Source organism: Oncorhynchus nerka, linkage group LG3 (assembly GCF_034236695.1).
Source record: "Oncorhynchus nerka isolate Pitt River linkage group LG3, Oner_Uvic_2.0, whole genome shotgun sequence".
Lineage (NCBI taxonomy): Eukaryota > Metazoa > Chordata > Actinopteri > Salmoniformes > Salmonidae > Oncorhynchus > Oncorhynchus nerka.
Window position 1 is genome coordinate 44,382,838 of NC_088398.1, and position 26,991 is coordinate 44,409,828.

General features: G+C 45.0%; 1 protein-coding gene across 1 annotated transcript in view; it reads right to left on the bottom strand.

Moving 5' to 3' along the window:
* Positions 1-26,991, bottom strand: part of LOC115116274 (potassium voltage-gated channel subfamily H member 7-like) — a 97,199-nt gene that overhangs the window by 67,332 nt on the left and 2,876 nt on the right. Inside the window, exon 3 of the mRNA XM_065012426.1 lies at positions 4,073-4,228. Within this exon, the coding sequence (XP_064868498.1) occupies positions 4,073-4,228 (156 nt within the window). The remainder of the gene's footprint in view (positions 1-4,072; positions 4,229-26,991) is intronic.

Sequence of the window (26,991 nt, forward strand, 5' to 3'; positions counted from 1 at the left end):
GAGGTGACCAAGAACCCGATGGTCATTCTGACAGAGCTCCAAAGTTAATCTGTGGAGATGGGAGTACCTTCCAGAAGGACGGGAGTACCTTCCAGAAGGACAACCATTTCTTTATGGTAGAGTGGCCAGACAGTAGCCACTCTTCCGTAAAAGGCACATGAAAGCTCACTTGGAGTTTGCCAAAAGGCACTTGAAGGACTCTCAGACCATGAGAAACAATATTCTCTGGTGTGATGAAACCGAGATTGAAGTCTTTGGCCTGCATGCCAAGCGTCAGGTCTGGAGGAAATCTGGCACCATCGCTACGGTGAAGCATGGTGGTGGCAGCATCATGCTGTGGGGATGTTTTTCAGCCGCAGGGACTGGGAGACTAGTCAGGATCGAGGGAAGATGAACTGAGCAAAGTGGAATAAGCAAAGCCGTGGTGTGAAGTCAAGGCATTTCAAAACTTTCCGAATGCGCTGTACTGTATGTCAACATGGGCTTTCGTAAGACACAGAGACTTTTATAAAGCTACGGCTGCAGTAAACTCTCACCTTGTAGTCCCAAATGAAAAGGATTTACACACATTTGTAAAGACCAATCTTATATGATTATGGCCTAATTCCTATAAGGAAGCACACAACACGTGATTCTTATACAATTCCTGTGTTTCTCACATATGTGACAATATACACTGTCAGACATATAGTTCTGTATAATGCTTGTGTATGAATGTGGGATACTTCATATAAGACACTTATGTGATTCATAGAGACCCTTTCAAAGGTTCCATACGTTGTACGTGCATTTTTCATACATTATTCATTATCCATACATTATTCATGCTATCGAATATCCCTGCATTACAGTGGGTAGGAGTTAGGTTGAGAAGATATGCATTTTATAGTAAACGAGGCCTGTGATATTTCCATTGACATTTTGCCATGCTGACTGCAAATGCACACCCTGCTGTGTCATCATCTGCTCTCGCTTTTTTCTCATTTGATGACCCTAAGCGCAGAGCTTCTACTCCAGCCCTCGCTGCTCGAATCATCTGTGGACCACACGTCCTCTCCCTCGGCTAGTCTAATGACGAGCAACACATTGTATAAGTTGATTTTCAACATGGGAAGCTAACTACTAATAGACTTGTGATTTTTTTTATTTCATATGTACATTTTAAGTAATAGAAAGTACTGGTACCGCTAATCCTGTAGCTTTATCAGATGAATATTTGCATTAGGTACATACTGTAGCTACTATGTGAAGTATTTTCTTTTTTGATTCATCTATTTTTATAAGCTAGCTTGCAATAGCCAGAGCCATGTATTTCATTTTTCTAAATACAGTATTGCTAGGGGGCTGGCCCAAGTGGACCAAGCTTGCAGAGTGTCATGGCCTCCTGCTTCACGTGCTCCGGCACATGTTTCGTTTTCATTCAACTGGGACTGCTTGGTATGAATGGTCACTTGCAGATAGAAGCTGTTGATTTATGAATGGTAGGGCAGAGACCACTTGATCCTCGCTGAGCCTTCTGAATTATTGGATTTATGTGCCTGTTTTAGTGTATTACTCGTGCTTATGTCAAAATACAATGTTCCCAGTTCTGTTTGGAGAACACAGTTCCTGTGTGTTTTGTGGAAACGTCAAAAGAGCAGAATATTTGAGAAGCAAGAAGAATGGGAATTGAATCTTGAATGTGCTTTTAGATTCAGCCCCATTAATTTACAGTATTTATTTGCTTTGGGAAAGAAGGGCATGCGGCTGCCTCTCTGCTTTATACCATTAAGCCTTCCACGGGTCATTTACTCAAAATACATACATTTTCCATTTCATACAGCAGCTATTAATCCGTCACAATAACTCAGTATGAAATTACAATTAAATGGTTCAAAGAGGACGACATAATGAGAGGAAAGCTCTTTGGTTGCACCCAGTGAATCTAGTTGACAATAGAATCCTGAATTAAAATAATTGATTGTATTTTATGTGAATCTATACCACTGTAATTTTCCACACATAAAAGCATAGCGGAAAGATACATTTTCATACGGTGCAATGCATCTATTTTCCTGGTAATGTACAGCTGTTCTATTTGCTCAGGTCTTGGTGACATCTTGGAAAAAATCCTGAGAAGTGGGTTCTGTGTGCAGACTTTGTGAAGGAGGGATTATGCTCTCACTTGCACGTACTATTGTGCTAGTTGCTATGATACCTGGAGATCGTACAGTATGTATGGGATCATAATTAGCTCCCCATGGTCCCTAAAATCAATTTGCAAGGAAAGCATATTTGTATGAGGCCAATAACATCGGGCCTATGCATTTATGTCCATAAAATGGATAAAGCATAAGTGTGCCTGTGGTGTCTGTCTGCTGATCTGTCACACCACCTGCGTATCTGTCCCTTCCTTCTGTGGCACTTTTTCCATTCAGTGAAGACCTCTAGTACGGAAGAAGTGATCAGCTCTGATTAGTCATGTTAAAAAAAAACACACACACACACACGCACGCACGCACTCACACACACACACACACACACACACACACACACACACACACACACACACACACACACACACACACTAGGGTTGCAAAATTCCAGGACCTTTCAATAAATTCCCTTTCTTTTTCCAGAAAACCAGGGTATTTATTGAAAGTTCACAGAATTTTTGCAACCTGACACACGACACACACAGAGGAAACACAACCCCCACCGCCTTGGGTGCAGTGTTCAGGATTCATGCTGAACCAAGTGGAGGGCTCTGCCTTGCTCAGTGAGAGGAGATGCTCGGGAACCTTCAATCAGGAGCAAGCAGAGATGTCTTGTTGACATTTACACCCTCTGACACACAGCAGTGGAGGAGGAGATGGTAAAGAGACACAGCTCCCAGTTCAAACACCACTGCTCTGTTATCTCTATTTAAAAATAAGAGCAGAGATGGCAATATTCCACATTCGTGGAGGCCAAATAAATGGTGAAATAAAATGGCCATGCAAAAGCTCTCCTGCCGATAAAAGTGCATCTGTGCTAATTTATCCTATGGAAGCAGCTGGTCATTAGATAAAGCCCATTATCTATTCGTTTGAGCTTTCTACTCAGTTTCCTTGCGAAAAGAAACACGAATCTAGCGATCTGTCTTTCAGATGTTAAAAGAACTGTCCAGTGAAAATATCACTTTTAAAAGTTCATATTCTGTTAACTCATACCCAAATTATGTTGTATATTCCCTAAATAGGGAAAATGGCACTTCACAGCTTGCAGAAAAGAGTCACTTTCAAATTCGCCAAAGTTCCAAAACATCTCTTTAATCTGTTTGAAAATGACACCAAGCTCTATTCCCTTCCCTTTGTTTTCATTCGACTGGGATTGCTTGGTATTTGTGGCCAAAGCATTTACTTGCTTTGGTTTAAAAAATGCTTTCTATTTCCTCATAAAACATGATGTCATGTTAGCTCATTGGGTGAGCTGGCCAATCAGCGGTCTACTCGCATTCATATCTTTATGACTGGCATACACATACATGGCCCACACTGTTCTGTTGTTGGGGTAAGCCCACACCATTCCAACACAGAAAAGCAGCTTTTTAACATATTTCAATTATTTTTTTCTGGAAGGAAAACTATTTCACTCATATTATTATTAATTATAGGTAATATAATTAATGAAACACTGGACAGTTACTTAAAGGTTTGTTCCACTTTAAGCTTTGTTCCAACTTGCTTAATTAGCCTCTTGCAGATAGACGAGGATGAGCATGAATAATCGCAATTAGTGGAATCCACTTGTATAATTGCCCTTCTATTGAAGAGGAGTGTGTCTTTGGGAACTGGTAGGAAGTCAATTAGGGCTTCCTATGGGATGGGCTCCTTGATCTAGCTGCAGTCCTACATAATTACATAGGGATGCGTCCTAAATGGTACCCCGTTCCCTATGTAGTGCACTACCTTTGAGTAGTGCACTACGTAGGAAATAGAGAGCCATTTGATGCACATCCATTCTGTATTGGGAAGAGTCAAAACAACTGTAATATTTCATACCCACATTACCAGTATACTGAGCAGTGCAGTGCATAGGGTAAAATACTCACCGGAATCAGTTCTTTCCGGGGATGTGTGGTTCAGTTTCTCTGTCGAGTCGCTGCTTCCTTCCTCAAGGACGTAATCAAAGTTTAGGATGAACAGCATCACTACGCCTTCCTCGTTCTTCACCGGGATTATGTGAGTGTAGCACTGGAAGTCTGACCCTGGAAGAGAAATAGTAAACCTGCCATGTCTAAAAGGTGACGTACCTTATGCTCTCCTTCCATATTTGAGCTCCATTACAGTATAACTTGTAATCCGTGTTCTTGCATACGGCTGCTACTGAACCTGAGCAGGCACCTTTTTAATAATAATATAGCGCTGAGGGTTGGATACTTTCTAAAGCCCCCGAGGAGAGAAACAATTACTTCGACATTATTATTATTATTCCAACCATGATTATTGGAATAATAATAATGTATTAATATTATTATTATTATTCCAACCATATTATTCCAACTATGCTGTTAGTGCAATTGATCATGTAATAAGATGTTGCTATCACCTCTTAGGGCTAAGTGTTCATCATGAATCCCCAAGCTATATGCTAGTAAGGCAGTTCGCGGATTCGACAGGGTCACTGATTGGCCAAGACGGCACTAGATAAGTAGCGTGCTTTATGCGATTAAAGGCACAGTGGTGAAACATGTTGCCCTCAGACTATCCTGCATTTGCAAAACATTGGCCTAGAATGCAGACATCTGAGGCACGTGGGAGCAGCAGGCTACAGCACACAAGTCAGGCCAGGGCTTCACAGTGTACACATAGAATGTGCCCAAATGGAACCTTATTCCCCTTACAGTGTGCTGCTTTTGGCCAGGGCTCATAGAGTTCTGATAAAAAGCAGTGCACTAGGGAATAGGGTGTAATTTGGGACGCAAACATAAGACTGAAAGGACTATGCTTAGAACAGAGTCATACCAGACCTAGTGCTACTGAGCTGCCTCCTTAAGTGAAGGAAAAATGTAATCGGGTCCTGTGTGTGGCTGGTGTAGAGAATCAGGCGCAGGACAGCAGAAATGATTCATCAACGTACTTTACTCAAAATACAAAAATACAAGGCAAATATACGAGCCCACAAATAACGGACCGATTTACAAAGAACAATCACTTACAAACAAACATAAGGAACAGAGGGTTAAACAATAAACAGTTAATTGGGTGAGTGAAACCAGGTGTGTAAGATTAAGACAAAGCAAATGGAAAATGAAAAGTAGCTAGAAAGCCGGTGACGTCGACCGCCAAACGCCGCCGAACAAGGAGAGGGACCGACTTCGGTGGAAGTCGTGACAGAACCGGCTGATACCCCAGTACGCACTGGAAAGGAGAAAGGTTAGTGGAGGAGTGGCGGAGTGAGTTTTGGAACATCTCTGCCCAGGGGATGAACGCCTCCCACTCCCCCGGTCGGTCCTGGCAATATGACCGCAGAAACCTACCCACATCCTGGTTTACTCTCTCCACCTGCCCGTTACTTCCTGGGTGAAAGCCTGAGGTGAGGCTGACCGAGACCCCCATATGTTCCATGAACGCTCTTCAGACCCTGGATGTGAACTGGGGACCCGATCAGAAACTATGTCCTCAGGCACCCCGTAGTGCCAGAAGACGTGTGTAAACAGCGCCTCCGCAGTCTGTAGGGCCGTAGGAAGACCGGGCAAAGGGAGGAGACGGCCGGACTTAGAAAACCGATCCACAGCAACCAGGATCGTGGTGTTGCCCTGTGAGGGAGGAAGATCCGTCAGGAAGACCAACGAGAGGTGCGACCACGGCCGTTGTGGAACGGGTAGGGGTTTTAACTTCCCTCTGGGCAGGTGCCTGGGAGCCTTGCACTGGGCGCACACCGAGCAGGAGGAAACATAAACCCTCACGTCCTTGGCCAAGGTGGACCACCAGTACTTCCCACTAAGGCAACGCACCGTCCAACCGATGCCAGGGTGACCAGAGGAGGGTGACGTGTGGGCCCAATAGATCAACCGGTTGCGGACAGCAGACGGAACGTACAGGGGCCCAGCTGGACATTGGGGGGGAGTGGGCTCTGTGCGTAATGCCCGCTCAATGTCTGCGTCCAGCTCCCACACCACCAGGCAAGAGGCTGGAAGTATGGGAGTGTGATCCATGGACCGCTCCTCTGTGTCATAAATCCGGGACAGTGCGTCTGCCTTAGCGTTCTGGGAACCTGGTCTGTAGGGCCGAGTGAAAACGTGTAAAAAAACATGGCACACCTTGCCTGGCGAGGGTTCAGTCTCCTCGCCACCCGGATATACTCCAGATTGCGGTGGTCAGTCCAGATGAGAAAAGGGTGTTTAGCCCCCTCAAGCCAATGTCTCCACGCCTTCAGAGCCTTGACAACAGCCAACAGCTCTCGGTCCCCCACATCATAGTTTTTCTCCGCCGGGCTGAGCTTCTTCGAAACGAAAGCACATGGGCGGAGCTTTGGTGGTGTGCCTGAGCGCTGAGAGAGCACGGCTCCTATGCCAGCCTCGGACTCGTCCACCTCCACTATGAACACCAAAGAGGAATCCGGATGAGCCAGCACGGGAGCCGAGATAAACAGAGCCTTCAGGTGACCAAAAGCCCTATCTGCCTCAGCTGACCACTGCAGCTGCACCGGTTCTCCCTTCAGCAGTGAGGTAATGGGAGCTGCTATCTGATCAAAACCCCGGATAAACCTCCGGCAGTAGTTGGCAAACCCTAGAAACCACTGCACTTCCTTGGTGGGAGTCGGCCAATTACGCACGGCTGAAATGCGGTCACTCTCCATCTCCACCCCTGAAGTAGAAATGCGGTACCCTAAGAAGGAGACAGACTGTTGGAAGAACAGACATTTCTCAGCCTTGACGTACAGGTCATGCTCCAACAGTCGACCAAGCACCCTGCGCACCAGGGACACATGCTCGGCGCGTGTAGCGGAGTATATCAGAATGTCGTCGATTTACACCACTACACCCTGCCCGTGCAGGTCCTGTAAAATCTAATCAACAAAGGCCTGGAAGACTGATGGAGCATTCATCAACCCGTACGGCATGACGAGGTACTCATAGTGCCCTGAGGTGGTACTAAATGCTGTCTTCCCCTCTCACCAGGTTGTAAGCGCCAGCACCAGGTTGTCAGCGCTCCTGAGATCCAATTTTGTGAAGAAGCGCACCCCGTGCATTGACTCGATCGCACTGGCGATGAGAGGCAGCAGGTAGCTATACCTCACTGTGATCTGATTGATCCCTCGATAGTCAATACACGGGCGCAGACCCCCATCCTTCTCTTCACAAAAAATAAACTCAAGGAGGCAGCTGGAGTGGAGGGCTGAATGTATCCCTGCCCCAGGGATTCGGAGACATATCTTTCCATAGCCGCCGTCTCCTCCTGTGACAGAGGATACACATGACTCCTGGGAAGTGCTACGTTTACCAGGAGATTTATCGCACAATCCCCCCGTCGATAGGGTTGTAATTTAGTCGCCCTCTTCTTACAGAAGGCGAGAGCCAAATCGGAATATTCTGAGGGGATGCGCACGGTGGAGACCTGGTCTGGACTTTCCACCGTAATCGCACTGATGGAAACCCCCACACACCTCACCTCCCTGCGCACTCTCGTGACCAGGGGGCCCTGGGTGAGCCTGGTGCCGACTCACCTGGGGTGACACGATAGTGCCCTGCCTGCTGCCTTGACTCCCTGAGGAACCCCCCCCAGCACCAACCAGCAGTGTGCCCTCTGCGGCCACAGATGGTGCAGGGAATGGCCCCTCCTCCGGTCGCCCTAAGTGCTGCACCTCCCAGCTCCATGGGCGTCGGAGCGGAGGTGCCGGGGGATGGAACTGACAGGCCCCGATCCAGACATCCACGGGTAGTCAGCAGGTTGTCCAGCCGAATGGACAGGTCCACCAGCTGGTCCAATGTGAGGGTGGTGTCTCAGTGAAATACCTTTCTTGCAAGCACCAAACCCAACAATGCATTTAGCTATATCAATGTAGCACTAAAAAAATTATGTAGGGTAGAACAAAAACATAAAATTAAGAAATAAGAAGAAGAAGCAAGCACCTCCCTCCGTAGAGCCATGCGATTGAGGGTGGTACTGTTCCCGTACCAAGCAGTGACGCAGCCAAAAGTTCTCAGTAGTGCAGCTGTAGAACCTTTTGAGGATTTGAGGGCCCATGCCAAACCTTTTCAACTCCCTGAGGGGGAAGAGAAGCTGTCGCGCCTTCTTCACGACTGTGCGCATGTGGACCATTTTAAGTCCTTAGTGATTTGGACTCTGAACAGGGAGGGAGTACAAGAGGGGACTAAGCACACACTCCTGTGGGACTCCCGTGTTGAGGGTCAGCATGACGGAAGTGATGTTGCCTACCCTCACCACCTGGGGTCGGCCCGTCAGGAAGTTCAGGAGCCAGTTGCAGAGGGAGGTGTTCAATCCGGGGGAATAGGGTGCAATTCAGTGGAGGCTGCTGATGGGAGGACAGCTCGTAATAATGGCTAGAATGCAGCGAATAGAATGGCATCAAACACATGGAAACCATACTGTATGTTTGATGTTGATAGAGTTCCACCTGTTCTGCTCCAGCCATTACCATGTGCCCATCATCCCCAATTAAGGTGCCACCAACCTCCTGTGATGTCATTTCAGACACAGGGGTTGACTTTCTCCAGGCAGAATGGAGAAGAATAACAACTGACCACAAGCCAGTAAATGTGTGTTTTACGGAAACTGAATCAGTTAGGCTACAATACAATGTAGTATATGCAAAACATTGAATGCAACATTTAATTCAAGTTTAATAGTCTCAGCACTAAATCAGCATTACATTAGGTGATAGTTACTAATATTTTGTGCATGACTGTGATTGTTTAAATCTTTGAAATGTCACGCAAACCGCTAACAGCGCTCAGAATATCCTTACCAGAACTTAATCAGTCAAGAGAGTGTTAACAGATTGCTAATTATTTCAGCGCTACTGGAGACACTACAACAAAACAACAATAATTTGCAAGTCTGAATGCTTCACATGCATGCTGTAGCTGAGCCATGCTGTAATAATAGAGGAGGAAAAGGTTGACAACACCATCAAGACCTTTTAAAGGGGCGCTGAACTCCACGATTTGGCCTCGTTCTTCCACTTAGTCTTAAAGAAATGCAGCAGCCATGACTGAACCACCTCTTTCAGGAATACCTAGGATAGGATAAAGTAATCCTTCTCACCCCCCCCCCTTAAAAGATTTAGATGCACTATTGTAAAGTGGCTGTTCCACTGGATGTCTTAAGGCGAACGCACCAATTTGTAAGTCGCTCTGGATAAGAGCGTCTGCTAAATGACTTAAATGTAAATGTAAATGAAACCAAACGAGAGTTGTCTCGGGGGGGGGGGGGGTTTAATGTGTGTGTGTTCGCACGTGGCAAGCGTTTGTACATTCCCTCTGCCAACAGTACACAACCCAAGAAAAACTGTTACGGTACTGTTCATTCCGTAACATTTTGGACAATACTTATTTTTTTACAAAGATTTTCATATGCACACTTTATAGTACATTTATATCACTAGAATAAACGTTTCCGACTCATATCGATGCCACATAAGCTGTTTTCGAGAGATTGACTGTGCTCTTCCAGTTACCTCAAAACTCAACTGAATTCTACTGTGTTTAGTTATAACGCATATGCTAAAGCTGCACTGCTACCTAATTACCACCAACAAAAATGATGATACAGGAACATTTTGAGTTGGTTCCTTAGGGTCCTCCAATCTATTTAGAGCCAGTACAATGTGAGGAGGAGCATCCCGGGGCCTTGGTAGGGTATCAATGTTAGGAAAATGTTATTACTTGCTTCAAAGGACACCAAACAAGCTTATCAGAATGGCATTGTAAACAAAAATACATACTGAAATGTTAAGGGTCCTTCCATATAGACAAGTATACACTATTATATTCATTTGTACGGCCATATAATTGGAATAGGAGGCATTCCTTATCAAAACATGTTTTTGTTCATAAGTTCACATTGTTGTTAGAGAATGGAAGGCCAGGACGTTGAGAGGGTGGTCTCCTGGTGCCTATATGCATGGTTTAAAAATGTATCCAGCCTTGTTTCAAGTTTGTATTTCACATGCACAAGTACCTGAAATTCCTTTCTTGCAAAAGCTCGAAACCCAACAATACAGGAATCCATATCAATTCAGTCCTAAAAACAACATAAAGTGGAACAAAAACAAACAAGACAATAAATAAATAAGTAAGTTATATACAGGGTCAGATCCAATACCATATTTACAATGTGCAGGGATACTGGAGTGGTAGAGGTAGATATCCACTGTCACTGATGATGCAGAGTTATCTGGCTGCTAAATCTATCCACTCATTAGATTATGTTCAACTCATAATTTACCCTCCCTAATCTCCTAGGACCATAACTCTATATCCTCCACTACAAATATAATGCTATCAGCATTACCACCTAAGTGTAAAAAGCAGGTTCAGATTCATTCAATGTCATTCACAGTAGACATAAATAAATCCTTTCCTCAGTGGGACTCCATTTCTCCCGAAAGTCTCGCTGCCCTCATAAAACAAGCCACATATCCACTGCCCTTCTAGGAAGAACACCTGATGTGCAATAATAAGCAATAAAAAAAATGCCCATCCTTCCATATGCAAATGTCTCTGTCTCCCTCTGTCTACCAGCCAGGCTCACAAAGAACACACATTGCGCGTTCACAGGAGGCGTCTCGGAGCTGGATCTCACACCACGCTGCCAGTCGCATTCATTAGCAGTGGCTGTCTGTCTAACTAAATATATCAATCTTTTGTTGGACTGCCTTCATATGTCAGGCTTTAATAGGATGCCTCCGTGCATCAGCAGCCCCCCATGGAACAACCCTTCTGAAACAACATTTTATTTCCTAAACTGTGAATTACATGAATCTTTTTATTGGATGAGAAAAAAAAGAAGACATTTAGCTGACACTTATCCAAAGCATCTGACGGCCAGGGTATTCAGCTTAAGGTAGCTACTGTAGGTAAGGCAACCACATATCACAATCATTGTAATTGTGGTGAATTGGTAATAAGTAAAGCCTTCAGATATGTTATCTGCTATCCAGGTTATACCAAAATCCGGTGTATAAACCTCACTCACCTCCTCTGATATCATACTGTTCATTGTCAGCGCTTTAAGATTCTCATAACAAAGGAAGATGCCAAAGGGAAGATTCACAGGTATTAAACATTCATCGCTTTTAGTTAACAGCATTTAGGATTACCCGCAATTACATGACAACAACAACACCTATTCATCTTCATCTTTCTCAGCAATACATTATTCAGTGTATACACGGATCTTGTGTCTGTCAGCTGGCATACATTAATGTTGCACATTGCGTCACATTTGAAATCTGCGCAAAGAAACTAGCTACTGTGTGTGAGTACAGAATATGCTGCAGGAAAGAGGAGACCCATGTGGACCCAAGAGGGGGCCAGAATGGCAAATTCAGCGGAAATATGTTTGGGAATTGATTTACTAGATGGGAAAACAATACCTGGCTAAAAGGGTGAGCTATTATGGGGGTCCCTCCTCATCCTGTCACCCGCTGAAAGTCAGGTGGATAATAATTATTTCCACTGGGGGAAAATAAAGTAAATAAGGCCAATCATTTCCTACTTTCGGACAGGAAACTATTCACACCTTTTCATAGTCATTAGGAAGGCAGACAGACTCTGGTGTGTTGATTGAATAGCGAATTCTCCAGTTAATTCCCTCTGCCAGTACACCGATCAAATCAGACTACATGAATTATTGTGGATAGTGGCCAGGATATAGAGTAGTATGTATGTGTGCCTCTCGGGTTGGTGGTAAATCTCCCTAAAAGTACAGGAACATTTGGCTTACGGTTTGAGAGGTGTTATTCAGTGCTATACATATTCCTAAACAATTGTGTCATTAGGTGTATACATTTACATTACATTTACATTTAAGTCATTTAGCAGACGCTCTTATCCAGAGCGACTTACAAATTGGTGCGTTCACCTTAAGACATCCAGTGGAACAGCCACTTTACAATAGTGCATCTAAATCTTTTAAGGGGGGGGGGGGGGGTGAGAAGGATTACTTTATCCTATCCTAGGTATTCCTGAAAGAGGTGGGGTTTCAGGTGTCTCCGGAAGGTGGTGATTGACTCCGCTGTCCTGGCGTCGTGAGGGAGTTTGTTCCACCATTGGGGGGCCAGAGCAGCGAACAGTTTTGACTGGGCTGCGCGGGAACTGTACTTCCTCAGTGGTAGGGAGGCGAGCAGGCCAGAGGTGGATGAACGCAGTGCCCTTGTTTGGGTGTAGGGCCTGATCAGAGCCTGGAGGTACTGAGGTGCCGTTCCCCTCACAGCTCACAGGGAGATGACAAGTGCCTGGATTAGGACCTGCGCTGCTTCCTGTGTGAGGCAGGGTCGTACTCTGCGGATGTTGTAGAGCATGAACCTACAAGAACGGGCCACCACCTTGATGTTAGTTGAGAACGACAGGGTGTTGTCCAGGATCACGCCAAGGTTCTTAGCGCTCTGGGAGGAGGACACAATGGAGTTGTCAACCGTGATGTATACACGGTTGTATTCACTAGGCACTAAATGGAAGAGAATGGACTGAAACCCAGAGCATATCGGACTGCTTCTCTCTACCATATCACCGGATTCCTGCTGAATCCGGATCATCGCAGCTAGCTAGCTGCAAACGAGTGGCTACTGTTAGCTAATGCCTCTGTCCCGAAGCAATCACCAGCTAGCCTTGAGCTAGGCCCATGTACCAGCTAATTCTAGGGCTACAATACCTCCTTTGCCAATTGGCCTGGACCCTTTACTGTCGACACAGTGCCTTGCCGATCCATCACGACTGGACTGCCAATGTGATCGCCCGATGTGGTCTCAACAGGCTATTCTGTGACGATGTCGCCGAAGAACCGGCTACTAGCCCCGGCCCGCTAGCTTTTCAGAACGCTGTGTCGCCTGCTTGCCTAGAGTAGTAGTGACTACCGAACAGCACCCTGACTCACCTGTTGCTGCTCTTCTGACCCTATGATCACTGGGCTACACAGTTGATGCCCCCTGGACTGTTTCAATAACACGGTACCTAATTGTGTTTACCTGTCGGCCCCAGCCTCAAACTCAGGTCCTTCATGTACCTAACTGACCCGCTCTGCCCATTCACCACCATTTTTCTGTTGCTGTCTTAGCTCTCCTGATCAACACCTGTGATTGCTTTAGGCCTCTCTCTAATGTCAATATGCCTTGTCTACTGCTGCCTTGGCTAGTTTTTACTGTTTTACTTCACTGTAGAGCCCGCTCAACATGCCCCTTTCGTCCCACCCCACACACATGCAGAGACCTCACCCGGCTTAACTTGTCCCTCCGGCGACGAAACCTCTCTCATCGTCACTCAACACCTAGGTTAACCTCCACTCCTATTCCCTAGGCGCTATAATTTGTTGACTTCTGTAACCACAAAAACCTTGGTTTCATGCATGTTTAACATCAGAAGCCTCCTCCCTAAGTTTGTTTTATTCACTGCTTTAGCACACTCTGCCAACCCTGATGGCCTAGCCGTGTCTGAATCCTGCCCCCCATTTATCTTCAGTTTAGGTGACCTAAACTGGGATATGCTTAACACCACAGCCGTCCTACAATCTAAGCTAGATGCCCTCAATCTCACACAAATTATCATGGAACCCACCAGGTACAACCCTCAATCAGTAAACACGGGCACCCTCATAGATATCATCCTGACCAACCTGCCCTCTAAATGCACCTCTGCTGTCTTCAACCAGGATCTCAGCGATCACTGCCTCATTGCCTGCGTCCGTAATGGGTCCACGGTCAAACAACCACCACTCATCACTGTCATACGCTCCCTAAAGCACTTCAGCGAGCAGGCCTTTCTAAGCGACCTGGCCCAGGTATCCTGGAACGATATTGACCTCATTCCATTGACCTCATTCGCCCCCATGATATGCAACTTTTCAGGGAAGTTCGGAACAAATATAAACAGGCAGTTAGGAAAGATAAGGCTAGCTTTTTCAAACAGAAATTTGAATCCTGTAGTGCAAACTCCAAAAAGTTCTGGAACACTGTAAAGTCAATGGAGAATAAGAGCCCACTCCTCCCTTTTCAAAGGGGGTGACACTCCAGACCCAAACTGTTACAGCCCTAAATCTATCTTAACCTGCCTTTCTATAGTCTTCGAAAGCCAAGTTAACAAACAGATCACTGACCATTTCAAATCCCACCTTACCTTCTCTCTATGCAATCTGGTTTCGGAGCTGGTCATGGGTGCACCTCAGCCACGCTTAAAGTCCTGAATGATATCATAACCGCCATCGATAAAAGACAATACTGTGCAGCCGTATTTATCGACCTGGCAAAGGCTTTTGACTCTGTCAATCACTGCATTCTTATCGGAAGACTCAACAGCATTGGTTTCTAAAATGACTGCCTCGCCTGGTTCACCAACTACTTCTCTGATAGAGTACAGTGTGTCAAATCGAAGGGCCTGTTATCCGGACTTCTGGCAGTCTCTATGGGGGTGCCACAGGGTTCAATTCTCGGGCAGACTCTTTTCTCTGTATACATGAATGATTTCGCTCTTGCTGCTGGTGATTCTCTAATCCACCTCTACACAGACAACACCATTCTGTATACGTCTGTCCCATCTTTCGACACTGTGTTAACAAACTTCCAGAGGAGCTTCAATGCCATACAACACTCCTTCTGTGGCCTCCAACTGTGCTTAAATGCAAACAAAACTAAATGCATGCTCTTCAACTGATCGCTGCCTGCACCCACCTGCATGTCTAGCATCACTACTCTGGACGGTTCTGACATAGAATATGTGGACAACTACAAATACCTAGGTGTCTGGTTAGACTGTAAACTCTCCTTTCAGACTCTCCTTTCAGACAGAATTTTAAGCATCTCCAATCCAAAACTAAATCTAGAATCAGCTTCCTATTTTGCAAACAAAGCCTCCTTCACTCATGTTGCCAAACACACCCTCGTAAAACTGACTATCCTACCGATCCTTGACTTCGGCGATGTCATTTACAAAATAGCCTCCAACACTCTACTCAGCAAATTGGATGTAGTCTATCACAGTGCCATCCACTTTGTCACCAAAGCCCCATATACTACCCACCACTGCGACCTGTATGCTCTCGTTGGCTGGCCCTCGCTTCATATTCATCGCCAAAACAACTGGCTCCAGGTCATCTATAAGTATTTGCTAGGTAAAGCCCCGCCTTATCTCAGTTCACTGGTCACCATAGCAGCACCCAGCCATAGCACGCGCTCCAGCAGGTATATTTCACTATTCACCCCCAAAGCCAACTCCTCCTTTGGCCACCTTTCCTTCTGGTTCTCTGCTGCCAATGACTGGAACGAATTGCAAAAATCACTTAAGCTGGAGTCTTATATCTCCATCACTAACTTTAAGCATCAGCTGTCAGAGCAGCTTACCGATCATTGCACCTGTACATAACCCATCTGTAAATAGCCCACCCAAATACTTCATCCCCATGTTGTTATTACTTTTTTCTCCTTTGCACCCCAGTATCTCGACTTGCACATTCATCTTCTGCACATCTATCACTCCAGTGTTCAATTGCAAAATGTTAATTATTTCGCCACTATGGCCTTTTTATTTGCCTTACCTCCCTAATCTTACTACATTTGCACACACTGTATATATACTTTTCTATTGTGTTATTGGCTGTATGTTTGTTTATCCCATGTGTAACTCAGTGTTGTTTGTGTCGCACTGCTTTGCTCTATCTAGGCCAGGTCACAGTTGTAAATGAGAACTTGTTCTCAACTGGCCTACCTAAAGGTGAAATAAAACAATTTAATTTAAAAAAACAAGGAGGGACTAAGTGAACTTGTCTAATAAGAAACCGTGGTTTTCCTTTCCCATTGCGAAACGTTTTGCTATTGTGTGCACTACTGAATATGACCGAGTTACCACCTCTGAGTTGTAGATCATTCACAGGTAGGTTGGGTCAATGAAACTGGCAGGTCCAGGATAATACAAAGTGTTGATAGTGTACATTAGTGTCTCTACCAGTGATTGGATGTCTATCATTATCAATTCCAGTCGGGGGGTTCAAGTTTCCCTTCAAGTGTCACTCTACGAGATCTAGGATCGCCCTCACCGCCTAAGGTGCTCTCTCAGCACCCCAACATGATCCTTGTCTTCACACTCACAGATAGTCAAATTGAGATTTCCAGCTCTTTACCATGGTCCTATTGAATGTCAGATACCAGGCCACAGAGGAATGCACATCTTAGTGATGCCGTGGCCTTTCAGGATAATGCATCCATCATGGAAAAAGCTTTTATCAAGCTGACTATGAATGCATAAGGTCAGCGGGCAAAGCAATTGTGTAATTAAGAGGATGTACTTTGTAATTGAAAGATTTGACAGTCTTATCATTTCAAATTTCCCCAATAGTCAGCAAAGGGACAAGTTGAGAAGGGATATCACGTCTTCATTTTCTTTATATTCATCTTGTTGACAATAATAAGTGAAGTCTAAATTGATAGAGGCTAGAACTATCTGAATTACATAACCATTTTATCTCTGCTGTTGAAAACGAAATGTTAGTCAAAAAGAAATGTGAGATAATGTCTCGATGCTTTTTATAGTGGAGATCAAGTTTATAAAGTGCCTGGCTGGGCTGATGAGACAGTGGATTGCGCAGTCAGATGGAACAGATTAAATAGGCATTTTAACTAGATTATATTTCCACCATCAATAATTCAAAACATATATGCTAATTGAGCCATTATTGCCAAAGGTCTACCGCTGTGTGGTGGTGCTCCTCGTCTTTTATTTCATTCATTCATTTGACCTTTATTTTACCAGGGAGTCATACTGAGACCAAGGTCTCTTTTACAGATGAGCCCTGAATTACATAAGTGACAGAAAATACAAAATGCAAGCAGAAAGTCAAAGTCATAAAAATAAATAAAAACACATTCTTCAGTAAAAAGATCTTCAATCAGCTTTGTAAATTGGCATAGAGGCACCAAAACATTACATTTTAAGAACATTTTGAAGATTGTTCCACAAAGAAGGTGCAAAAAAAACTAAAAGATAGAGACCTAGAGAACAAAGGAATTTCCAGAGTTAGCCATCCCTGAGACCGGGTGTGGTAACTCAAATGTCTAAAGTTTAGTAATGATGTTAGGTACAGTCTGACTTTTGCAAAAGAGCTTTCTTTATAAATGTAAAAATAACAATGTATCAACCTATGTGACATCCAAGAGGGCCAACCATCTTTCTGATAGAGAATGATAAGAGAATGCAGTGATGAGTACTTGGTCGCCCGTAACAAAGCGGGGTGCACTATGATAAACTGCATTTAACGGATTTAATGAAGTGGCAGCTACGTTCATATAGATGATGTCGTCAAAGTCTAGGACTGATAGGAACGTCGACTGAATAATCTGCTTTCTACTATTTAGCGAGAGGCAGGATCTACTTCTACAGAAGAAGCCCATTTTTATTCTCAGCTTCTCTGCTAACTCATCAATATACTTAAAAAAAAAACAGTTTTCATCTATTCAGATGCCCTGATACTTCGAAGCAGGGACACGATCAATATGGACACCATCCAAAGTACATAAGATTAAATCATCAGAATTATTTTTAATGCGCTCTAGAGAACAACATATGCTTAGTTTTACCTGCGTTCAATACTCATTTCAGGTAAATAAAGTTTTTCTGCAATACAATGAAGGCAGACTAGTTCAGATAGAGCCTTGTCAACTGTGGGGGCAATAGCATATACAACAGTATCATCGGCATACAAGTGCATGTTGTAATTCTTTACAGACAAGTCAATATTTTGTATGTAAACAGTCAAGAATACAGATGACCTGGCCTCCACAATCACCCGACCTCAACCCAATTGAGATGGTTTTGGATGAGTTGGACCGCAGAGTGAAGGAAAAGCAGTCAAAAAAGTGCTCAGCATATGTGGGAACTCCTTCAAGACTGTTGGAAAAGAATTACAGGTGAAGCTGATTGAGAGAATGCCAAGCATATGCAAAGCTGTCATCAAGGCAAAAAAGTGGCTACAGTGAAGAATAGAAAATATATATATATATATGTTTTTACCTTTATTTAACTAGGCAAGTCAGTTAAGAACAAATTCTTATTTTCAATGACAGCCTAGGAACAGTGTGTTAACTGCCTGTTCAGGGGCAGAACGACAGATTTGTACCTTGTCAGGTCGGGGATATGAACTTGCAACCTTCCGGTTACATGATTCCATATGTGTTATTTCATAGTTTTGATGTCTTCACTATTATTTTACTATGTATAAAATATTACAAATAAAGAAAAACCCTTGAATGAGTAGGTATGTCCTGACCTATGACTGGTACTGTATATGGCCCCTCCTCCCTATTTTTGTAACCTGTCACATCTAAATACATTATAATAATTTACTTCAATGTCTTTATCAGAGATATAACCATTTAACCACGTTTCTGAGAGAGCCATGATGTCAGGACACGAGTCCTGTACCCACATGTCAATTGTGTCCATTCTTTTTATCATACTTCACACATTTAGGTGCATTAGGCCAAGCCTCCTACAATATTTAAAGTCAGAGGGGGTATTTAGCTCATTCCCATAAGAGCTAACAGGCATAGGGTCATCTGCAGCTACTTGTTCAGTGAGCTGAGACTTTGCCAAGGTCCCTGGCCAACCACGTGAGAGCAGAGCAGACTGAGCATTTGACAGACATCCCTCAAGTCGCTGGATGCAGGGGCTGGGGTGGGAACTGGGAGAGCAGAGCAGACCACCCGGATGAAGCTCCATCCAAAGGAGTGGAGCTGCTGCAGGGGACCGGTGGGGCTGCCAATACCCTGTTCTGGGTGTGGACAGGAAACCTTGGTGTGGCTCCTGTTGCAGGGTTGGGGCTGCCATTGGGGATAGGAGTGTTCCAGGCTTGTACTGAGAATGGGAGTAGGGAGAGTAACCAAAACTAACCTGGGAGGGAGGTTGTGTGGTGAATTGAAGGGGGTGGGACGCAGTATGGCAAACTCTCAGTATATGTAGGCTGACGATGTGAATGATACATGAGCTGGGTCTGGTTGAGCTGTGCTGAGGCGGGCCTGGTATGGTTGAGCTGTGCTGAGGCGGGCCTGTTCTGGTTGAGCTGTGCTGAGGCTGGCCTGTTCTGTTGAGCTGTGCTGAGGCTGGCCTGTTCTGTTGAGCTGTGCTGAGGCTGGCCTGTTTGTTGAGCTGTGCTGAGGTGGGCCTGTTCTGGTTGAGCTGTGCTGAGGCGGGCCTGGTATGGTTGAGCTGTGCTGAGGCGGGCCTGGTCTGGTTGAGCTGTGCTGAGGCAGCCTGGTCTGGTAGATTTGTGCTGAGGCAGGCCGGGACTGGTTGAGCTGTTCTGGGCGGGCCTGTTCTGGTAGAGCTGTACTGAGGTGGGCCGGGTGTGGTAAAGCTGTGATGAGGCAAGCCTGGTCTGGTAGAGCTCTGGTGTGATGGGCTGTGTCTGGTAGAGCTGTATTGAGGTGGGCCTGGTCTGGTAGAGCTGTGCCGAGGCAAGCCTGGTCTAGTAGCATGAGAGGGAGGTTGTAGGGGGAATTGAAGAGGGTGGTGTGGAGGGCAGTGTGGCCGGCGATGTTCTTAATGTTCTTAACTCTGCATATGGCCTCTTTGACTGCGTCTCCTGGGGGAGAAGAGGTGGAGGGTGGTGTGGGGGACAGTGTTGCTGGCTGTTCTCCATTCTGTATGGCATCACCGGATCCAGGTCTAAAAAAGGATGTCTGATTTGTCTCAGGGAGTTGGTGGCTGGTCTGTGTCTTCTGTGGGTGAGGTGGACTGGCCACCCAGAGCAGAATCCTTTAACGTCCTTGCGAAAGATGTGAACAGGTGTGCATTGTCATAAAGACAGTCTAGGCTGAGGGTGGGATGGTGGACCAGGTGTACGTTGGGCCATAGCACACATTCCTGACAGAGGCTGGCATTTACCTTCTGGAGGATGGCAGAATGGAAATCTCTCATCTGGAGCGGGGATATATTACAATCTCCGCAAGGGGGAAGATGGCCCTCTCTATCAGTCCCCTGGGTGTTGCCACCCTCTCTTGTTGGGCACGCATGTCATTGGTCCCTGTGTGAATGATGATATGGCTGGGGGAGCCAAGCTGGACCACAGTCAAGAGCTCCAAAGCTCTCTCTCTAATTAACTCCATTGGAGTCCATCATTAATGTAATGTCTGGTTTCTCATCAGGTCTGTGGAGGACGGCAGGAGTGATGGGAGTAATTACAGGCCGTGAGATGGGGATGGAGGAGGTCAGCTGGGTTGGTGCATTGGTTGGTTGGGTTGGTTGGTGGATTCCGATTCAGCTTTTGGCTTGGTTCTAGGTTTTTGTGGGACTTTGTAGAGTGGATGGTGGTGGCTGGGAAATTCCTGCCTCAGCTCATGTAGCTCCTTCTGCAGGTCCTGCATGTAGCTGGTGTTGACTGTACCGGACAGTTCCTCTCGAAGTCTGCCCACTTCCATCCTGAGAGTCGGGTTGTCCTCAACATTCTTCACTGCACACTGCAGTTCCCGACTGGCCTCTGAACCTTGAACATCACAGTGCCGTTATAATAAATATTAATGTTATATTTGGAGGTGGAATCAATGTAGAGTTGTTTATTGTTCTGTTTTCTGACATTTTAAGTTCATTATTGGTATTTTGGAGAGCTGTGTGCCAAGCATTAGGATCATCTGTGTACTGGTGAACAGAAGGTCTCCTTCTATTTTCTTCCCTCTGAGTTCCTCTGAGTCTCTGGGGATTCTCTTAAAACATTTTTTTTCTCTTTTTTTTCTTTCATGACCCACTTGTAACATTTTCCTGTAGAAATTACAAGATTATGTTATAATACTGTTGTTTTATGCAACAAATGGTTGTTTTATGAAACAGAATCGGGTTCTTAGAACTCTATTGTGTCTGTGTGAACTGAGAGGAGCTTCTTAGATTTAACTCTAGCAACTGATTGATAATGGTCTTGTTGTCTCTCGGAGCCCGCATTCCAGAGAATGAGTTGGTGTTTGTGTACTGGGAGGTACCAGGGTGGAGATGACTCGAGTATGGATAATGATGAGAGAAACCTTGTTTTGGGGTCCAGACTGTGGTTTCCACACAATGAGAACAGGCTTTACAGCAGATACTGTCTGCTGTGAATTATTAATTTCTTTCATGCGATTCCTAATCTTGTGACCAATTCCACACATCTGTTGTTTGTCATGTGGACTAAGGGGGTGTATCTTTTCTATAAAAGTCTTTTGTATCCTTTGTGTCGGGGCTCTCAACCCAACAGTCACCATGTTGGTTCAACCGGCCATCGTTATTACTCTATCCCTTCCATATTAATACATTTTGAACAAAAGTAATATCCTGATTGGTGATTGACCTTGTCTCTCCTCATTATTGATTAGAATGTCCATGACCCATTTTCAGGACACGTGATGGCAAGGCCTCTGAAACAATGCTTAGAGAATGAGTCAATCTTCATCCCCCTTGTGACCTCTTTAAACAATGCACTTGTATGAATAATACAAATAAAGATGTTAATTGTGTTTTTCAATGAAACAACACGTTACACATAAATGAAGATACCCTCTCCATGTTTAGGATCTTCCCACCTCATTTTCAAGTGTTCTTTTGCTTGTTTGTTTGCTCGTCTGAATGCTTATCAAGGCCTGAAATGTCCTCCAGAATTCCCTCAGAAATCCTTACTCTTTTGCCCTGTGTTGGTTTTGTGTTTGTTTGTCTATGTCCTAACTCTTCTTGTTGTCCTTGTTGGGTTTATAGTCCACCCCGTTACCATTCCTTCCTTGCGTTGCCTGACGATTCAGCAGATGACCTTTGCAAGAACCAAGCCGATCAATCTCTCAAAACTATTTCCACAAAAGAAAAGCATCTTCCATCTTCCTCGTGATGTGCAGAACACAGCAATCAACAACAAAAAACTAAACTGTTCACGTACAATAAAATCATTTGACAAACAATTGACATTTAAGGAGGAGCTCTTCTTAAGTGCTGTTGCTCATGGAAGTGGTCCAGGCAGCCTTGAAGTACATCTCTGTAAAGAAGCATTTTTATGAGCAAGAAAAGTCTGAAAGCGTCCAGAAGAGTGACATTAGGACAGTGTTATATGTAGAACTTCATGTCCATCTCTTAAATAAATTATCTTTAGTGCTCCCACTAGATAGGGTGTTTATGCTACGTTATAATGAAAACAAAATTGATGTAGGCGTACACGTTTTGTGATTTTGTTCAGCAGACTCTTCTTAAAGGTTAAATTGGCATGGTAGCTTGTCCAATGAGGGAGAAGCATTCTCATATGACATATTTTTAACACAGATCTTCAAAACAAAAATGTTATGAATCACAACATTAAGACATAGAAACAACCGTTCTAGATGGTGTAAGCTATGCGTGACACTCTCCATGGTTCATCTTGCTAATACACTGTGACATGGTTGTTACATGGCTGTGTTGCTGAGGCCATACACAACTGCACTGACGCAAAGCCAATTAGGAGGGGAAAATGTAAGGGGAGGGGAGGGAAGGCGTGCTAACCTTTTTTTGGAGTCTCTTGGCCATGTGGCCATATCTCGCCTCAGTGAGACTGCTCCAAGCTAGTCATCGTAGCTTACTTTAATCTTTCATCAGTGTCTTCCAATACTGTGGAAGCTAGATAGCTGATATTTGTCATCCAGTGGGCTGGAATGGCTAATTAGCTGGCAAAAGCTAATTGGAATCTAAAATAGATGATTTGGTGACCATTGGATTGGATTCAACAATGTCCTCTTGAGATAGAGATAGGAATTCATATGTGGATATGTAGGGTGACTAGGCAAGGATTCTGTCCTTGATATGCTGTCCAATACTCCATCTGCCACCAATTCAGTGTTGATCAGCTTTTTGTCAGATGATAATTACATCAAGCCGGTCTAGAACAGGATTTATATCTTTGGAGAATAAACCAAGGTTGATTTATTGAAGAAATCTACCACAAAATGAATTCTATGTTTTTTTTTTACATTCTATTTTCGATCTCCATTTCTAGTTTGTTCTCACAGAGAAGTCTTTATGTAGTTGCCTGGAGATGCTAATACAACAGACTGGAGGAAGCTGCACTACTGTTACCTGATCTCAAATTAAAACCTGATCTGTTTTCATTTCATGTTTTAATCATTACTCTGATAGACTGGCTTCCATCTGCTAAACGCCTGACTCTGACGAGGGGAAAACACTCAATGCATTTTGAGACATACTGGGAGAAACCAATGAGGCAAAGATCAATAAAAAATGCATGCGCTTCCTTTTGACCGCAGCCATCCTGGTCTCCTGCAGCAGCCATCCTGGTCTCCTGCAGCAGCCATCCTGGTCTCCTGCAGCAGCCATCCTGGTCTCCTGCAGCAGCCGAATGTGGTTGTGGAGGATGTGGAGTCTGACCAAATCATGGGCTGGTGCCACCAACTGTAAAAGTTAGTGGCAGCAAGGATACCAAGGGGAAATGTTAATCTGGAGCCCTGAAATAGTCATTAACACTTAGGTTAGGTGTTGATTCAGGGGAACACAGATGCCAAGAACTCATTTGCACGATAGGCTAAGTCGTTAGCTTGGCTTTTATAACGTATAAGGCTTAAGCAGACAGGCAGACAGAAACCAAAAGAAGCACAGTGACAGCAGTGTCTAAGTAGGGTGTGTAGGGTCAGGATGTGGGCTGATGTGGATAAAATGCCGGTGGCGAATTCTTGTCCCAGTCCGCCCCTGGGGGGGGGGGAGACGTCCCTTCAGCTCCTCAAAGGGGAGTCTCCTTTGAAATCAGGCACCCACACACGTACCTCAGCAGCACGGCTAGCTAAGCTGGGACTGTTCCCATTATCCATTTAACTCCACCACACTGCTCAGTGTCAGCTTCCCTTTGTTCACACTCATTCAGTTACTAAGTATTATTACACCCCTCGGAATAGGATCGTTTTTGCAAAGCCCCCGCAAAGGAAGGCATTTACCTTATTGATTATGAATCTTCAATGAGAGCGAAGACATTGTGATTGTGGATGTATCTCCTCTCACAATCATTTACTATTCAACACCTAGATAATAGATCCAATTGCCCTGTGGCGAAGGTTTTGGCCGTGTACCTCACTGTGGTCTTCATTGTCCTTCTGCCTTCATTTCTAAGCACAAACATAAGCAGCTGAACTTTTCTGCTTCCTTCAGGTCAAAGAGCTGGAGATGTGTGGCAGATGACGATGTCACTGGGCTTTCTTAACCACTTGACGGTGCATTTCAAGATCCGCGACAGTGGATCAACCAAAAGAGATGCTTACAAGCGCGACTATTCCCATCCACAGTTTTATGTTAACAATTCTGCATGCCTATGATTCATTTGATAGTGCTTCCCGTTAGACAGTAAGGGTGAGTAAGAGCGAGGGAGAGAGCACCTGAGGTCTAACACCACCGAGTTGTGAGTCATGTGATTTAATATTGATTAGACACACACATCCTCTATTTCCTCTGCCGGGACCTACCGCCTATTCATCCTTATGCTCAACTATTTTGGTATGCTGTCAACACCGTCTCGCCCCCTCTTGTGTCTAATGTAATTTACACGAGGTGAAATGGGATAAGCTTTTACAAAATGACCCACTCAAAAAAATATCATTGGTTTGCAGGGGTTCTGATAGCTCAGAATGGGGTCAAACAAGGAGACGCCAAACACAGCCACTTTACAGTCCATCAGCTTTCATTCATAGGAAATGAACTTGTGTCGATAGGGCCATTGCTCTCAAGGATGTCATGACGCTTGCAAGATGCGTTCCCATCTACAGGAGCCTGTGGATTGTGTCCTTCCATAGCGCAATAATGCATTGACGCTGTAAGCTGCTCACTCCTATTCACAGCAGTGCCATCCTCGACATGTTTATTCATGAGCTCCGTGGCTCACTCTAGACTCCTCAGAGGAGCATCGAGAGTCACGTCTCGAGGCACTGGAGGGAGGGCGGGAGAGCAAGTGTAATGATTCCATTTGAACGTGTCTTATGGCTTTTACTCTGCTCCCATTCCTTATTAACCATGATCGACACATTGAGTTAATACAGAACTGCACAGCGACTGAAGTGCCTTTAAAACCCAGCTCTCCACAGTGGTACATTTTCAAAGAGCCCCCCTGGAGTATTTTGTGTAATTCTCTTTCTCCATGATTCAAAAAATACATTTTCAACTTACTAGAGGAGCATCTGGCTCTGATTTTCACGTGATTAGCAGAAATCTGCCTAGGCTGATGACTGCTGCTTCAGGAAGATAAAAAATGGAACTATCTGGATCTTCCTGTACATTTCCAGTCCGTTTAGGGAGCTGCAAAGCGCCAAGGCAAATGTTTCATTATGTACACAGTATAGTTAACCACATAAGAGAAGAAAATGACATTCAGATTTTAGTCATTTAGCAGATGCTCTTATCCAGAGCGACTTACAGTAGCAATTAGGGTTAAGTGCCTGCTCAAGGGCACATCGAGAATTTATTCACCTAGACGGCTTGGGGATTGGAACCAGCATTTTTTTGTTTACTGGCCCAACACTCAACTGCTAGACTACCTGCTGTGAGCCAAGGCACAAACAAAATTCAACCTGACTTCCTGTCGTCATATACTATACCCTGAAAAGGGGTGCGACATCACAATGACTTGGAGGGGGTATTATACTGGCCAAAAAGCACTCTGCCTGAAGATGATATTAGTGGCATTACATGTGTAGATGTGTCATTGAGCATCAACTTCATTTTAATTCACTGCGACTTCACAGAGGGCGGCAGTACTGCTGCCTGCACTGAAAACAGTTCATATCATGTCTAGGGTTTAGCTAAAAAAGCACTCCACCCATGTGGAACACAGTGGCCCAAGGAAATGGAAGCCAAAGAGGACTCAAGGTCCTCACGAGAACGGTCAAACAGGGCTAGAAGAGGAAAACAACATCTGCTTTTGGAGTGAAAAATGAGATGTATTTTGGTTTTGTTTTGCCAGAGGAGTCAAGGACCTGGAACATATGACAGAATAACAATGCCTCATAGACATACTGTACAGTTACGGCAGCTCCTTGTCCTTGTATTTGTGTGGTAATGAGTAAGGCCCAGAGTTTTTTCAGGTCAGTTCATGTGGTCAGGAAAAAACAGAATTAGGAAATAGAATAGTAATTTAATAGGATCTCTGTGGGAAAAACTCTGAACCGACAGTTAAATGCGGTGGCCCGTTCTTGTAGGTTCATGCTCTACAACATCCGCAGAGTACGACCCTGCCTCACACAGGAAGCAGCGCAGGTCCTAATCCAGGCACTTGTCATCTCCCGTCTGGATTACTGCAACTCGCTGTTGGCTGGGCTCCCTGCCTGTGCCATTAAACCCCTACAACTCATCCAGAACGCCGCAGCCCGTCTGGTGTTCAACCTTCCCAAGTTCTCTCACGTCACCCCGCTCCTCCGCTCTCTCCACTGGCTTCCAGTTGAAGCTCGCATCCGCTACAAGACCATGGTGCTTGCCTACGGAGCTGTGAGGGGAACGGCACCTCAGTACCTCCAGGCTCTGATCAGGCCCTACACCCAAACAAGGGCACTGCGTTCATCCACCTCTGGCCTGCTCGCCTCCCTACCACTGAGGAAGTACAGTTCCCGCGCAGCCCAGTCAAAACTGTTCGCTGCTCTGGCCCCCCAATGGTGGAACAAACTCCCTCACGACGCCAGGACAGCGGAGTCAATCACCACCTTCCGGAGACACCTGAAACCCCACCTCTTTCAGGAATACCTAGGATAGGATAAAGTAATCCTTCTCACCCCCCTTAAAAGATTTAGATGCACTATTGTAAAGTGGCTGTTCCACTGGATGTCTTAAGGTGAACG